This window comes from Microtus ochrogaster, chromosome 21 (genome assembly GCF_000317375.1).
Source record: "Microtus ochrogaster isolate Prairie Vole_2 chromosome 21, MicOch1.0, whole genome shotgun sequence".
Classification (NCBI taxonomy): Eukaryota; Metazoa; Chordata; class Mammalia; order Rodentia; family Cricetidae; genus Microtus; species Microtus ochrogaster.
This window is the reverse complement of record NC_022022.1, coordinates 33,109,078-33,126,713: the sequence shown is the minus strand read 5'-3', so window position 1 is coordinate 33,126,713 and position 17,636 is coordinate 33,109,078. Positions and strand designations below refer to the sequence as shown.

General features: G+C 44.7%; 1 protein-coding gene across 1 annotated transcript in view; it reads right to left on the bottom strand.

Annotated features, from left to right (window-relative positions):
* The window catches only part of Tspan5 (tetraspanin 5), a 165,648-nt gene that overhangs the window by 12,866 nt on the left and 135,146 nt on the right, over positions 1–17,636 (bottom strand). The window contains exons 3-4 of the mRNA XM_005357353.3: positions 3,932–4,078; positions 349–519 (exon numbers count right to left, since the gene is read on the bottom strand). Coding sequence (XP_005357410.1) covers positions 349–519; positions 3,932–4,078 — 318 coding nt within the window. The remainder of the gene's footprint in view (positions 1–348; positions 520–3,931; positions 4,079–17,636) is intronic.

The following is a 17,636-nucleotide window of genomic DNA, read 5'->3' as shown; positions in this document are numbered from 1 at the left end:
GGAAAATTCTTATTTAGCCCAAAAGAACTTTGAACACACACGAAAAGCTATTTTCTCCAGTGGCTGACAAGGAAGGGTACAGCCATGGTGGCCACCTTTTCGTTTGAGAGTTTTATGTCTTTCTTCCACTACCTTAACCCAAGTTGAGACAAGTGGAATCAGAAGGCTTCTGTGTGGGATACAAACATGAACTGTGGAGCAAGAGGAACAAGCTCGCAAACAACAACCGCAAGCTAGGCAAAAAAGTCAGCAGGACATCTCCCGCTGGCAAAGACATGCAAGGCGTTATGGGCCGTCCCCCTTGCGAGAAGCCGTTTCCACGGGAGGGGAAGGGGCGCTTGCACTTACATACTCCTGGGTGAAGTCTATGAGGTTCTGCAAGTCAATGTCGTCTCGGTAAGCCCTGATGTTGTTGTTAATAAAGAAATACAGCTGGTCTTTGATCCAGTCTTTGAAAACAAACGCCAGCACCCCAGCAGTGAGCTCCAGGAAGAAAATAATCCCCAGGAACACAGAAAACTACGAGGAAAGAAACACAACAGGCAATGGTGACAGGGGTTAGCCCACATGGAGTTAGGGGCTCCGCTCCGGAAAGGACTGTACTTGCCCTCAACTGGGGCACATCTCCAAACTGGAGCCTTCTGTTTCTTAAGGTCTGTTAATGAACTATTACACTTCAAGAAACGACTTTCAAAAATTAAAGATCAGCTCCTAATCACATTTTGGTCTCTGGTGTTCCATTTGATAATTAACCAACAAAGCCCAAATCAAACATGAGTCATAGGAATTTCTCATTAGACCCACATTAAGGCCTAATGAACTGCTTGTGATTAATGTACTGCCAGACGTATGAACAACGTTCTGCCTGACCTCTAGGAAGCCCTTTGCCTAACTTGAAAGGTAGATTATCCCATGTTTTACAGCCGCCTGTCATCTGCTGCCGTGGCTGGATTCCACGTGCACTCCATTATCCCGTGCCGGATCCACTGATCTAATTTAATTCCTCCTCGCACCTCCGATACGGTGTGAAACAGACCTGTTGGTGTGAAAGAGGTCAGAGAGGAAGTGGGAGGGGGGAGGACTGACACGCTAACAATTTCCAGCCGTGAAAATGAAACCGTGGGTTAAGGGCGTTCTCAGGAACACTAGCTGCTCTTGCCTCCTGTCTGGGAAGCAGCAGCCTCAGGAAACACTTGAAATAACGCCACAATGCAATCAAAAGGAGACTTCTGGCTAAGGCTGGTAACACGGCATAAGGTTAGGGAGCATGAGGCCCTGGGGAAAGCACTCAGAGCCCTGGGGAAATTTCCCTCCCATTAAATACTGCAGCGTCTCGTTTTAGTCATCCGACCGCTCCACCCACCAGCCTTTCCACACCTCCCTCCTCCTGCATCTGTACCCTCCTCTGACTGTTCTGTGATCTTGAGGTGAATCACGAGGGCATGCCAGGTGGACGGTGGGGTGTGGCCATTCTCTTCACGGCCACAAGTGTGTCTTTATGGGAGCCGGGACAAAACTAGTGTCTGACCAACGCTAGGATGCCAAGGCACAGGCTCCACTGTCAGGCTCCCACTGAGCGGCTCCTTATCTATCTGTCCTCAGAGAGTTCAATGGAAATAAAACCTGAAGTTCTCAATTATCAGTGGTACCAACAATTTCCAATTGTTTTCCTTAGAAAAGAAAAAAAAAATTAGCAAGTATGTTCCGGGCCTTCTTCTTCATATAAAACCCTCTTCCCTGTACATGGTACCACCCCAAACATGGGCACATAAAGGCCCCACACCACAGAAGGAATAAAACCCAAACTGGCATGCGTGTGAAACAGCTGACAGTTACACAAAGACTTGAGATTTCTGTTCTCACCTCTGCAAAAAGTTAGGCGGGCTCACTTCCCAGCTGCCCTGGTAAAGTCTCTCAAGTTATATAATATACACATCAAATATTGAGTCCAAACCCAATTCATATCAATATTTGGCAGAGACCTTCATGCCTGGCTCTGTGAGCTCCCCCCACCCCATTTCAAAGATGCAGAAAGAGACCTGAAGCTTCATGTGAGGGCATCAGCCAGCCACAAAAGACCACTTCTATTTCACAGTCTTATCCCTTGGGTTTCCCCCAGCAATTTTCCTATTCTTAGGACAATATGACCTTTGAGGTTGTTTGGAGGCACGGTGACATTATTTCCTACTTATCTTATAGCTCTTGCTCAGAATTCTAGGCCAGTTTCGACTGTTAATACTAAATAGAAGCCATTTAAATATTCTCCAAGAGATACAGTTAAGAACATGCCTCTTTCCATATGTACTATGAGACTTTAGGAAGGCATTTGCTATAGTAAATAAGGCCTTGCTCAAGGAAACCATATTTGAGAGCACGGAGGTTTCAATGGTTAAGTCGTGGGAAAGGTCATGGGTTCCAGGAAAGAGGAGTGAAAGCCAGGTTGGCACATAGAGATGCCTCACACCAAGAACACTGGCAGGTCATGATTACAGACAAACATTCCTTAAAGGGACTCCATAGGTCCTTGACTCAAAGAAGAAAGCGGCGGAGGAAGGGGGGAGAGGCAGGATCACACAGCCTCTTTGTGTGCCTGTGTAGAAAAGGGTCAACCTGGGAGATAAGGCAGCTAGAACCACGGGGAACTAGCCACTCCCACCAGGCATGGGGTGGTGGGGGGAGTTTGCTCCTTATTAAACCATGTCTGAGACCAAGGACCCCCAGGTCTTCCCTCTTGGAGTAAGCCACATAAAAAGATTCCGGGAAACATCTGCCAGGACTCTAAGGGAGCAGGAACTGCCCCAGTTAGAAACGGGCTACCCTAGGATTGGAACGGCAAGTCTCCTCTTAGAGACGATCAGGAAAAGATGCTGGGGGACAATACAGCTGACCACATGTGGCTGTCCAGACCAGTTCTAGGACGGGCTTTGGACTGAAGTGAAAATGATGCTAGATGTGTCCACAGGGGTGCGAACGGCTGTAACTGCAGGCAGCATCACACAAAGCTGCTCTCTGGAAACTTCCTTGTCCTCCCTCATCGAAGGAAGGCAGGTCCTTCTGATCTTCCCTCCTCTACCTTTGGAGAGGAGAGTGAGTGTTTTTTCCTACAGAAAACACTAGACTGCCAGTCCCCACCCACAACAGGGCCAAATTCAATCCATACCAAATATCTGGCAGAAACAGACAGGCTGTGGGCCCTGTAGGCTAACTCCTCATTCTCCAAAGTGCAGAAAGCAGCTTAAAGTTACCATTTGAGGGCATCGCTCGACAAGGAAGCTGTATTTCTGTTACACAGAAGTAGCCATATTTACCATTCTTATTTAAGATACAAATATGTTCTATATGTCAATGTTCTGCTTGGGTAGGAGCTCCAAAGGGAAGGCCTACATATTCATTCTCTACTCTGCCCCTCTGGCTACAGTCCCTACTCTACAAATACAGCAGTCACACGCTGTAAAGTAGCCAAAAGGTGCCACTCTGCTCACAGAGGATTTTCACCTTGACCCTACCTCCACATTTATCCAAACTATGCAATCTGGACAGGCTAGAGAAGCTGGGCCAGGGCCTCGTTTTCCTAGACCATTTCCTGCACAGCTTTCTGTGTACAATACTCACCACCTACATGTGTGCGCTCTCACACACACAATACACACCCCTACACACCTCATTCCTTCCAAAGGCTACTTAGGGATTGGAGACAATTCTGCTGCACATATGTACAAAGCCTCCATGCATGGCAAGGCTGGCTAGTACCTACACTGCCAAAGAGGCACGCCTAGGGCAAGGGAGGAAGGCAGCCCTCTTGAAATAAAAATGGGCCATATTTTTTGCCTAAGCCTGTGGTACGCTTACCATCTTGCCTGTAGTTAAGAGTGTCCTCTCAGGGTAAGAGCCTAGAACGCAAACCGCAGAGAGCGGAATCGGCAATACTTACGAATTTGAGGAGAAAGGTGTTTTCCCGAAGCGCTCCGATGCACCCTGCAAACCCCAGAATGAACATCACGCCTCCCACCACGAGGAAGAGCCAGACGGGGTCAAAGCCACCGAGGTCAGTGATGGATGAGATGTTGGAGAGGACACCCTGGGAGAGGAAGAGAAGACACCAGGAGTCAGAAGCCGGGGCCGAACTGCCAACAAGTGAAGGTTAGTTCACTTGCCTGTCCCCTCTCAAAGAAAACGTTTGGCAGGCATCTGTATTTGGAATGATCGGTAAGAGACCACGCAGGGGAAGAGAATACGAGGGGAGAAGGGAAGGGCCAGGAAAGTAAGAAGGAAAAAACTGAAGGAAAGGGAAGAAGGGAGGGAGAGAGAGAAACAGATTTCTCTGCAAGATCAACTGTTTATGTTTTTGGTAAAACAATAAAGAACTGCACAATAATTAAAGTACCGTCGTCAGGCCCCGGATGCTGGAAGTATAGATGATACCCTTGCTTCAGCGCCCATAAATACATACGGTTTTGAGTAAAAAGTGGATGTAACAACAAATATACCCCCGGAACACAAAGAGCAACCATTATAAGCCTCCCAGAGCCAATCGGAGCCCTAGGCATGTCTCCAGAAATACGGGGGCAAGGTGGAGCTAGCAGCTTGAAAATGAACTTTGCAGGCTTGGCCCTAAGCTCCCAAGGCTTCCCGGGGAAAAGCGATCCCCCAGAATCCACCCTTGAGTCTTGTGGGCGCCAGTCCCATCAGGTCAGGTCCCAGAGGTCCACGGATGTGCTCTGCACTCAGGTGCTCTGTGTTAGCTCTGGGAGGTGTTCGCTTCAGAGGTGGAGACTAAAAACGAAAGACAAGCCGCCCCCTTTCTCTTTTCCTCTTCTGCCCTTAGATTACATAAAGAATCCGAAGTAATGATGTTTCCCCACAAACAATACCCATCGAAAAGAACTCCATTCTGGAATCTGAGAACACATCGAAACTGGCCAGAAATTACGACATTTCTGTAACACGTGATGGGCATACTTAGATTGGGTCCTATGGGGACTAGTGACAGCGTTTTTGGAACCAACCCAAAGTCTAAAAGACCCAGAACCACCAATATCTTATTTTTCCTATTACATTTTTTTTCCAACTCTCAAACCAAAATACCTATAGACAACTGCAGTATTGTTTGCGATACAACCGAAAACAGGTATTGAATATCTGTCCACACAGCCCTGCCACCAACCTGGAACAGGCTGATGCATCCGATTCTGGATGAGGAAAATGTAAGTCAGAGCAGTTTGGTGACGGGCTGAAGGTCACGGGTTATTTTAGAACAGGAGCAGATGTCTGTCTCAGCACTTTCCGGCAGAACGGGCCAGGCGTTTGCCTGCAAGTGCTTCCCAGGCTGTGCCGTTCAAACCTGAGTGCAGGAGTTTTAACTTTCAATCCACCTGAAAATCATTCAAACATTCTAGGAACAGCATTTTAGGGGTTTTGGGTTGTTTCTTTTTAGGAGTATCAAAGTGAGGACAACAGAGTGTGTTTGAAGAGAAATTACGACACTCAACTGTGAAGCTTGACCTTAGCAGAAACGTCGAGGGCTTTAAATAAAGTCACTAAGGAAAGGTGGGCCGTTTCAGAGCAGGGGCGATGAGGGTGTGTGCACAAGGATGTGGTGTAGCAGCTGCATCCTTCTGGTGACTGCGCAGCCCCGTGGATACATCTAGTCATGTGTTTAAGCTGAGAATTTGGTTATTTTTTTTTTTTTTTGGTTTTTTCGAGACAGGGTTTCTCTGTGGTTTTGGAGCCTGTCCTGGAACTAGCTCTGTAGACCAGGCTGGTCTTGAACTCACAGAGATCCACCTGCCTCTACCTCCCGAGTGCTGGGATTAAAGGCGTGCCCCACCACCGCCCGGCTAAGCTGAGAATTTGGACATTCACCCTAGGAGGGAAAACCCAGACAAAAAACACAGAAACACCACAACAAATCTGTACTTACACAAATGATATTGAAAAACAAACTGTCTCTAGAGACGTCAAACAGAAAGCAGGTAATGGAGTTAAGGCCCCAGTGTTGGGAGTTAATGCCTCTGGACTGGCCATGGCAGTTAGAGTCTTCACGTTTGGCCTCGTTCATCAGTGGCCAAACACGCTTGGAGTGCACACAATACACTTTGAAAAGTTTATTATGGGAGAAGCAGATATCAAGTAATGATATCAAAGACAAAGCAGCAGAAGTGCAAGGGAAAGAGGAACATGTTTCCTTTTCCTTACAATTGTTAATTTTTTTATTTATTTTTTATTTTTTTTTTAAATATTTATTTACTTATTATGTATACAACATTCTGCCTCCATGTATACCTGCACGCCAGAGGAGGGTGCCAGCTCTCATTACAGATGGTTGTGAGCCACCATTACATGTGGTTGCTGGGAATCGAACTCAGGACCTCTGGAAGAGCAGCCAGTGCTCTTAACCACTGAGCCATCTCTCCAGCCCTTTAATTTTTTTTTAAATTGATACAAAGTAATTGTACACGTTCCTTTGGAGGACAATGTAACATTGCCATAGGTGGTTACAGTGCCTGAGAATCAGAGGGAAGTAACTAGCATATCCCCTTGGGTATTTATCATTCCTTTTCAGAAACTTTACATTTATTAAGCATTTTCAGTGGGTGTGCCCATGTGCATATGTGCAGTGTGTGTGTGCATCCATGTGTGCAGTGTGTGTGTGTGTGTGTGTGTGTGTGTGTGTGTGTGTGTGTGTACACCAGAGGGCAACCTTGGGTGTCATTCTTCAGGCACCATTCTGTGGTTTATTTTTTAATTTTATTTCTTTTTTTGAGTCAGAATTTCTCACTGGAGTTTGAGGCTCTCTAATTATCCTAGCTTGCCTGGGTAAAAGTCTGTCTGCCTCTCCAGTCCTGGATGACATGCACGAGCCATCACAGTCAGCTTTTTACACAGATGCTGGGGATGGAAGTCAGGTCCTCGTGCTTGTACACCAAGCGTCCTACAAACTAAGGCATCTTCCCAGCCTCATTAGTTTTGCTGTTTTGTTTTTTAATTTAGTTATATAAGGCAAGTATGTACTTGTAACTATACAGTGTACTTTGAACAGAATACCGCCACACTCCCGATCTTGCTAACCTCCCCTTCCTGGCTCTCCCCACTTCCTTTAGCCCTCTGAATTCCCCTAGACATCTACACACATGATTTTATGTATCTCTAACGTCTAGTGCCCATAAGTGAGAGAGAAACAGGATCTGTCATCCTAAGAACAACTTCGTTTGCGTAACACGATGGTCTCCACCACTCATTTCCCTCAAACTACTTCATGCCTGAACACAATTCCTGGTGTGTACACACTGCATTTCCTTTATCCACTCCCACACTGATGGACACTTAGGTACCGCAGCTTAGCTATGGGGAACAGAACTGTAACAAACACTGATGTGTCAGTGTCTCTGTCCTATATAGACTGAAGTCTTCTGAGTAAATATCCAGGAGCGGTATATAATCAGGCCATACGGTGGGCCTATCTTGTGTCTTTTGAGGAAACCCCACACCGATTTCCATATAGTGACCTGACTAGTTCCCATCCCCCCAACAGAACCTATGGGTTCCCTTTCGTTCACATCTAAACCACTGTTCAATGTTGTTGTTTTAATAACTGCTATTCCAACTGGGGTGAGATGGGATCTGAATGGTGTTTTTATCTGCATTTCTCTGATGGCTAACTGAACAATTTTTCATGTTTATTGGCCATTTGTATCTCCTCTTCTGGTAACTGTCTGTTCAAAAGCCCATTTACTGTTTGGTTCCTTTGGTATTTTTTATTTCTTCGTATATTAGATATCAATTCTCTGTCAGATAGCAAATATTTTCCTCCATTTTGTTGTCTCACTGGGCTGTTTCCTTTGCTGGGCAGAAGCTTTTCATTTCCTGAAATCACATTTATCAACTGCCTTATGAGTCCTAGTCATGAAGTTCCTGCCAACACCAGCAGAGTTTTAAGATTTTTAATTTACGTGTATTTTCACACCTGTGCGCAGGTACCGGAGGAAGCCAGAAGAGGTGTCAGAGCCCTTGAGGGGGAGCCACACAGGCAGCTATGAGCAGCCAAACGGGGGTACTGGGAACCAAACTTCAGTCCTCTGGGAGAGGACGGCAAGCGCTCTTCACCACCAAGCACCTCTCCAGCCCCCAGGCTAATATCTGGAAACATCCTCCCTCCTGGCTTCAGAGTTTTCGCAGCTTATGCTAAGGTCATGGGTCCATCTGGAGTTGAGCTTGGTGTACAGCAAGAGATAAGGCTCTCATTTCATTCCTCTACCTGTGGATATTGTTTTCTACCATCGTGTGTTAAAAAGACTCTTTTCTCCATTGTATATTCTTTTTTAAAAAAGATTTACTTATATATTTATTATGTATACAACATTCTGCCTCCATGTATGCCTGCAGGCCAGAAGAGGGCACCAGATTTCATTACAGATGGTTGTGAGCACCCATGTGGTTACTGGGAATTGAACTCAGTACCTGTGGAAGAGCAGCCAGTGCTCTTAACCACTGAACCATCTCTCCAGCCCCTGCAACGTATATTCTTCAGGCAGCTGTAACTGCACGTGTTGACATCCAGATCCTCCACCCCGTGCGACTGATCTCGATGGCTGCTTCTGGACCAGTCCCATGCTGGTCTGTTACTTCAGCTCTGCCGTCCCCGAGACACACTATCAATCAACTCGCCATTGTCCTTTTGTCTCAGGATGGCTTTGTCTACCAGGGGGCCTTTGTACTTCCCTATGAATTGAAGAGTTTTCTATTTCCGTGAAAAATGACATTGCAATTTTGATGGGGAATGAACGGAATTTGTAGTTTGCTTCTGGGAACATAGTCATTTTCACAGTATGAAAGTTCCCAGTCCCTGAGCGTGGGACGTTTTCCTGTCTTCTTCCACTGTTTTCCAGTTTCCATTGTAGAGGTCTTTCACATCCTTGGTTAGGTGTGTTTCAAGGTCTTTCTTCAGGCAAGTGTGATCGGGGCTGTTTACTTCCTGAGTACATTTGTCACTGGTATATAGGAAGGCTACCTTTTGTATGTGAATTCTGCATCCTGTTATTCTGATGGAGGTGATGAACTGCTCTGAGTTTTCTGGTGGAGTTCTCTGCTCTTAGAGTATCTATGTATCAATGATAACAGCTGCAAATAAGAGAACTGATTGCTCTTCTCATCTGTACCTCTTTTATTTTTCTATCTTAACTTACTGCTCTGGCTAAGACTTCAAGTGCCATATTTCATCAGAGTGAGAAAAGCGTTGGGGGCGGAGTCTGAGGAGATGGCTCAGGGTTGCCAGGCAAGCACAAGGTCTGGAGCTCTGTAGCATGCACACAAAAGCCAGGCGTGGTGATATATGACTCTAATTCCAAGATGAGGGTGGGCATGAGAGCAACTGGTCCCTGGGGCTCACTAACCAGACTAGCTGCAAGGATAAGCTGCAGGTTTAGTGGGGCACCCTAGCTTGAAGACTAAGGTGGAAAACAGAGAGAGGCAACTTCAACCTCTGGTATCTGCATACATACACAACACACACAGTATGCACATACCCACCAAACCCCAGAGTGCAAAAGGTAGATGCCCCTATCTTGTTCCTGATGTCATGGGAACTGCACTGAGCTTTTCTCCATTTAGTATAATGCTGGGTAAATGTTTACTATATATAGTCTTCATTATGTCGAGCTATGTTCAATCTATTGAGCTCCTTAAGGACTTGATTTGAATTTATTTTTATTAAATTATGTATAGTGCCTGTGCAAGTGAGTGCAGGTGCCCAGTGACCAGTCCAGGCATTTCAGATTCGCCTGAAACTGGAGTTAGGGCAGCAAGCCTGATGTGGGTGCTGGGAACTGAACTGTCTTCTAAAAGCAGTATTTGCTCTAACCTGATGAGAACCATCTTTCCAATCTCCTTAAGTGCACATTTTTTTTTTAAATCATGAAGAGATAGTGGGTTCTGTCCATTTGAATCTATTGTGATGACAGTGTGATTTCTGTCCTTGAGGTCATATATGTGATGATTACATTTATTGATTTGTTCATGGTGAACCGCCCTTGCATCTCTGAAATGAAGCCAACCTGATCATGGGGCGAAGCCAATTTGATCACGGTGGATGATCTTTTTGATGTGTTCTTAAATCTGGTTGGCAAGTACATCATTGAGAATGTTCATTGTTCATCAGGGAAATTAGTCTACAATTTCCCTTTCTGTTGGCACTGTGTCTTTATCAGGTTTCAGTACACAGCAATGTGACCTCATAGGATGACAGTGTTTCCTCCTCCTCTGTGTTATGGGATAGTTTGGGAAGCACTAGTGTTCTTATCTAAAGGTCTGATGGAGTCAGTATGAACCCATCTGGCCTTGGTCTTTATTTTAGTTCATATTTATTGTTATTATTATTGCTTGAATATTTTTTAAAATATATCTAAGCTACTTATCTAATCTTGGTTTAACTCTGGTAGGCCGTGTGAGTCTAGAAATTCATTCATTTCTAACAGTTTTGGGGATGAGTCCTAATGATGAGTTTCACTGGTGTCTGTTACAGAGCCTCCCTTTTACATCTGTAATTTCATTAATTTATTAATTAATTATAACCAGCTTTCTTTTTGTTAGTTTGGCTAAGAGTCTGCCAATCTTGTTTATTTTTCTAAAGAACTGCTTCATTCATTCTTTGTATTTTAGGGTTTTGTTAATTCATTTTGCCCTGATCTGATTACTTTCCATCTGCTGGTTTTTGTTTGGCTTAGTCTTGCTTTTTCAAGGCCCTAACATTCATCGTTAAGTTACTTATTTGAGATCTGATTTCTTCTGCTTTTTAATTCTTTTTAATTAATGTGTATGGGTGTCTTGCTTGAATGTATGTTTGTGCTCCATATTCATGCCTGGTGCCTATGGAGGACCAGAAGAGGGTATCAGGTTCCCTGGAAATGGAATCACAGCTGTGAGCTGCCATGAGGATCCTGGGAATTGAACCCAGGTCCTCTGGAAGAACAGCCAGTGTTCTTAACCATGGAGCCACCTCTCCAGCCCCTATGATCTAATTTCCAAAGGTGCATACTTGTAGCTATAACCTCATCTCTCTGGACCGTTTTCATTGTAACATGTAAGTTTATATGGGCTGTGTTTTCATTTTCATTCAATTTTGGGAACGTTAAAGTTTCCTCTTAATTTTTTCAGGGACCTATTCATCATCCAAGAGTGTGTTGTTCTGTCTTCGTGTCCTTGTGCACATTCTGGAGGTTGTCTTGCTGCTGGTTTCCAGCTTTATTCCATTGTGCTCAGAGAGTATGTAAGAGATGAACCCAATCTTCTTATAATTGTTAAGACTCACTTAGTAGTTGGTATAACACTGATCTATTTTAGAGAGTTCCTTGAGATTCTGAGAATTTGTATTCTACAATATTTATATGAAACTTCTACAGATGTCTCTTAGATCCCTTTGATCTGTGTCATTTAACTTAACTTCAGCTGTTTCAGGTTTTTTTTTTTTTTTTGACTGTCTATTGGTAAGAGTAGGGTCTTGACATCATTCACTATCATCACGTTGGGGGCAACTTGTGTCTGCATAAAACAGTGTTAATTTTATGAAATTGGGAGCACATATGTCTAGTACATACATGTTTCAAGTCGTGATTTCCTTTTAATCAGCATTAAGTGACTTTATCTCTTCTGGCTAATTGGTTTAAAGTTTATTTTGTCAGATACTGGAATGACATTTCCTGATTGCTTTCTAGTTTCACAGACTTGAAAAATATTTTACCATTAGGTTTTGTCTTTGATGGTAAGGCATGTTTCTTGGTGCAAGAAATGTGGGGGGGGGGCATATGTGTGTACTTACATACATACATGTGTGTGTTCATGTATTTGTCCTGGTCTGTGTGTGGATGAGTGTGCACCTGTGTCTGCAGACCAAAGAGTTGAGTTCAACCATGCTTCACCTTAGTTTTGAGAACTGCCTCTGTTATTGTGTTCTAGGAGGATTCCCAAATGGGTGGGCAGTTAGTACTTAATGAGCTACTTAGGATTCTTTTAGGATCCCATCAATATTTTTAAACAGTCTTTTTATTTGTGACTCATGTTCGAGTGTGGGCAAAGCTCAGACTGTTCCCAAACACTTCCGTGATCCATGGTTGAACGTAAAAGAGTTAGTAAATAACAGGACAATTATCTAGGTGGCTCTGCCAAAGCCAACAAACTTAGTGTAACTGAAATATCAAGATAAAATTCTTCCCTGGATGGCAAAAAAAAAGAGAGAGAGAAATCCCAACTAGGAGACAGAGGATCCCTCACTACACTGTAGACAGCGGATCCCGCACCCATCTGTAGACAAAGGATCCCGCACCCATCTGTAGACAAAGGATCCCGCACTCATCTGTAGACAGAGGATCCCGCACCCATCTGTAGACATAGGATCCCACACTCATCTGTAGACAGAGGATCCCGCACCCATCTGTAGACAGAGGATCCCACACTCATCTGTAGACAGAGGATCCCGCACCCATCTGTAGACAGCGGATCCCGCACTCTCTCATCTGTAGACAGCGGATCTGCACTCATCTGTCCTCTCTGGCTTTACTGTGAGAATAACTTGGTTTCTCAGAGAAACTCTCTTTAATACTCTCTTTAGCCTGCAGGGACACTTTTAATTGAGAGGCTTTCGACTGTTTCCATGGAAACAACGATAATTTGGGGGCCCAGATTCCTTATCTAGTTCTAAATTCCAGCAAAAGACAGCGCTGGAAACAGGTACTGCTGAGTGCTGGGGGCTGGAGCTCTGCTCAGCACAGGTAGGACCCCTGAGGACTTTACTTTTGATGGCTTCAGAACATACCCAGGCTGTTACCAGTTGTAAATTAATTCACGTTTCTTTTTCCCAGAGTAGAAAGAAACTTAAAACATAATTAACAGAATTAACCGATGACCTTACATATACTTCCACTGTGGTAGTAGATACCTATAATCCTAGCACTCAGGGCAACAGCAGGGGGTCTCGAGTTGGAGTCCAGCCTGGGTTAGAGACTCTGAAAGCTAGCATAGGCTGCATTTACATACACACACACACACACACACACACACACGTGTGCACATACTCATAGGGAGGGGGTTGTAACAACCCAGTGCTCCAAAACAGCAAGTATGTATTTACACTGTACTATTATATATTACCTAATAAGCTGAATGTGTTTGAACTAAGTGTGTGTGCACACATGTGTGCATGAGAGTTGGAGTGACTAAATTCAGATAGTATTATTACCTCACATGGTTATAATTTTTTGTGGTAGTAATACAGTACATCCACCCGCAGTACTCTTCAAGAACACAGCATATCAAGTATGCTCACTTAGCCACCTGGAATGAGGTGAGCTTCCTAGATGTGGAGGGAAAGCAGGCTGAGGCTGCCATGTGTGCCGTGTGCAACACTTACTTCAGAGAACCAGTCTATCTCTCATGACACAGAACTTCAAAACAGACTGCACGTATTCTTGGGAACAATAGTTTTTGGGTAACAAAAATGACGGGGAGCCAAGGCATCATTTTCCTGGTGTCACAACCATGAGGTCTCTCCCTGAACTTTTAATTCCTTGAAGCTCAACATGGCAAATTAGGAAGAAGGGCTCGTACGTGCCTGCTGAGAGGTAATTATAATTCATGCTGGAAGAACACAACTCTAAGGTCACAGTTAAGTCAGCCAAGTATAAAGCCGGTGCTTAGGTTTGTAGCAAATCCTTAGGAACCTGTGAGAAGAACGCGGCAGACACCTGGTTACCAGAAACCTGTGGCATCACCCTCTTCTGTGAGGACTTCTCTTCATCCTCTTCACGTGCCTCAGGGATCCTCAGCTCCACAAGAGCCCCTGCCCAGAGCACAGAGAAGCCTCAAGTCCCCTGCATTTGGGACGGGTACCTCTCTCTACTGCACATCCCAGAGTCATGAAGCCACGCACAACCATATGTCAGGCTTTCTACCATGTGGAGAAGTGTAAGGTGGTGCTGATAAACATAAGAGCAGGGAGGGGGAATCCTGTTGGCATCCCAGATGCCTTGGTCCAGAGAGTCCCGAATCCTCCTGTCTCTCAAGATCTTTGACGACAGGCGGTTGGAGGCATAGCCAGCTCCATTTAGTGGGCATAATGGTGCAAGCCTGCAATCCCAGCACTTTGGGGGTGGAGGAACAGGGGTAAAAGTTCAAGATCATCCTTAGCTACATAGTGAGTTCAAGGCCAGGCTATTCAAGACCCTTATCTCAAAACACAAAACAAAACATTAAGAAGAAACAAACCCAAGGATTAAAGAAGGAAGTTCTATTTTGGTTTTCATTTGGACCCAAGGAGCCCTGCTTTGGTGATCCTTAAAACTTTGGGAGAACATATGCATGTCTAACTAATATTAAAGCTCACACATATTCTGGGAGGAGGGAAATATTGTTTAGGGGGCTCAGAGGAGGGATAGAGGAAAGTGCTAGATTTTAACTGCTCACTTTAGCTGGGTAGCTGATATTTTACGTTAAAATCAATTAATGCTGGTCCAGCCCCATTCATGAGACCCCGTTTTCAACTTAACATTATCAATGAGGTGAGCAGTTCTGGATGGAAGCTGGAGGCTTTTTATCTATATTGCTGACCAATGATACCTAACGTGGTTAAAGTCCTAATTCTGTATGTCAAGTTGAATGTTTAGCTCTTGAGTTTAAACACTAACAACTTAGTTTTGAAAATGAGCACAAATCATCTTCTGGCAGCCGTCCTCCATGACCAGAGCTGAAATTACAAGCACACACGCAGCCTAGCGTCGGACTGTCACAAGTTCTTAGGCCTCTGCCTGCACTGTGCAGGCAAAGCCCTAGGGGTGAGTGATGCCAAAAGTGTTGCTCCTGGCAGACTATCTGAAAACCCACCCAGAGTGGCTGAGTCTAAGTGGAGTGAGAAGGGGGCCGACGGGCCACATGGGCTGATTTCTACTAAGTATTTCCACTTACATGGAAGGGAAAGAGTCTGAACACTGGGAGCAGAGAGAGAAAGAGGGAGAATAAGGGACTAAAAGAAAATATGAAAGGAGATTAAGAATACTGGAGGTATTCCTAAACACATATTTTAGTAAGCATTATTAAGATTATATTAACAAGAGCTGATAAAAATAAGCACACATGCATGAGCGTGTCTCATATTCATGATGCAGTCTGGCCTTGATTGCTTTTAGCATGGCTGCTAGAGCAGGCAGGAGAGAAAACAAATCACTCATAACATAAAGGAATACTATAAACACGAGGCACACACCAGTCAATGACAAAACTGGCTCCTCCTCCAGAGGACTCAGGTTTCATTCCCAGCATCCGCATGGCAGCTCACAACTGTCTGTAACTCTAGTTCCAGGGAATCTGACACCCTCACACAGACATATACATGCAGGCAAAACACTAATGCACATAAAAATCAGTCAATTTTTTTTTTAAAAAAAAATCAGCAAATCAACATCTCACAAACTGGACAACTCGCTTCTGGTGTATCAATTTGAAGCTGCAAAGGAGGAATCCTCCTGTACAACAGACTTCCATTATCCACAAAGTACTGGACCCGAGCTCAGCAGAGAGCAATGTGTGTTGAAAAGGAAGACATGCTAATGGAAAGTGTCAGTATCTATAGTAACAGAGGCAGCTGACAAACAGGCATCCTTCTGTGTCCATCGTGGTTCTAAACAGACTGGTACTGCAGCAGCTCAAAGTCTACGTCACAGTAAGGCAGAGAGCATTCCAGAGCCACCTTCCCACATATAACACCCAATCTGCAATTTCCCTGTGCTCCTCAACACATGTAGGACAGCCCAGACAATGGCTGGATTACGGACTTTCCTTTCAGGGCTGGAATAAAGCTCAGCTGATAGCGCCCTTGCCCAGCACGTGTGAAGTCCTGGGTTCATCTGCAGCCCTTAAAAACTGGGCATGGTGGTACGCACTTAGGAGATGGAGCCAGGAGGCTCAGAAGTTCAAAGTCGTCCTCAAGGCATAGTGAATTCAAGGCCATCCTGGGCTAAGCTAAGACACTGAAAACATAAAATTTGTGTGCACTTCTGGGATACCCATGGAATGTGTCAACAAATTTACACACTATAGAGTTTAATGCAAAGCAAACCCCTATCTCAAGCATTTCCTCATCATGGTGGAACAAGATGAATGTTTCACATAGCTCTCTGGATTACACAGTGCTTTATCCTGACTGTGCTGGCGCACCAGAACTTCTTACAGACACCTAGAACTCACGGCCAGTTTTTCCTCATCACAGCCTTCCCTACTCCTCCAGTTAGCAACCGCCATTCCCCTCCCGGCTTCTACAAATCCACTTTCTATGTCTCAAATATGACTGAAGACAGACAGTTTGGATTTCTGTGTCTGGTTATTTCTCTTACAAAGTAATCCCCCAGTTCCATCGACGCTATCACAAATCATAGGACTCAGTTCTGTTTATGGCTGCACAGTATTGAACTTTGCATATATACATGTTCTTTACCCACGCGCTGGCTGACGGACACATAGGCCATTCACGTTCTTGCCTATTCTGGGTGCGCTGAAATACATGTGGGAGTGTGGGCTTCTCTTCAACATGTAAATTTCACTTCCTTGGGATTTATATCCAGAACTGTGATTGCTGGATAAATAGGGGTGTGTGTGTGCATGTGTGTGTGTATGTGTGTGTGTGAGAGAGTGAGAGAGAGAGAGAGAGAGAGAGAGAGAGAGAGAGAGAGAGAGAGAGAGATACATGTATGTATGTGGTGTATATATGCATGAATGCCTGCCTGGTATGTGAGAGTGTGTAAAAGTCAGACATACACTAGAATTTTTTCTTCTACTGTTTCTCCATCATTTTATTTTATTTTTGAGACAGAGTCCTTCACTGAACCTCAAGTTTGGCTATACTGTCCAGCAAGACCATGGAATCTTAGTATATATGTACCCCCACCTTCACTACGCCTCCCCCCCCAGTGCTTGAGTCACAAATGTGTACCACCTTGTCCTGATTTTACACAGATGCGGGGGGTCTGAGTTCAGGTCCCTGTGCAAGAGCCACCTCCCGAGCCATGACAGTTCTATCGTTAATTTTTCATTTGAAACAGTCTCAGTATGTGGCTCTGGTTGGTCTCAAATACTCTTGTGAAACTGAGGCTGGCCTTGAACTCAGTGTGAACCTCTTGCCTGAGCCTCCCACCTCACCTGGCTCCTACCTTTAATGTTTTGCGGAACCCCTACGGCTCTCTCCATAACGGCTGCTCTAATTTACATTCCCACCAACACGGTGCAAGGGTTCCCTTTGCTACATCCTTGTTAGCACCTGTTATTATCTTCCATCTGACAAAACTGTTTTGCATCTCAGTTTCTCTACTTCCTACCTATGTGATCATAGGTAAGGTACCTCACCTGTGCCTAAGCCTCAATTTACACATCTGTGAAATTACACCTTACGACATAAGGTTATTATGAAAGTGAAATGAATCAAGCAGATGCAAACACTGTGCTAAATACCTGGCAAAAGAAGAAAATGCAGCGGAAGCTCACCTCTGTCATGGACATCACTATGACGTTAGAACAGGAGGGAGCCACTGCGTCCATAGGGGCACCAGAGGTGCTAACCCTGCCACACTGGAGAACAGGAGGGAGCCACTGCGTCCATAGGGGCA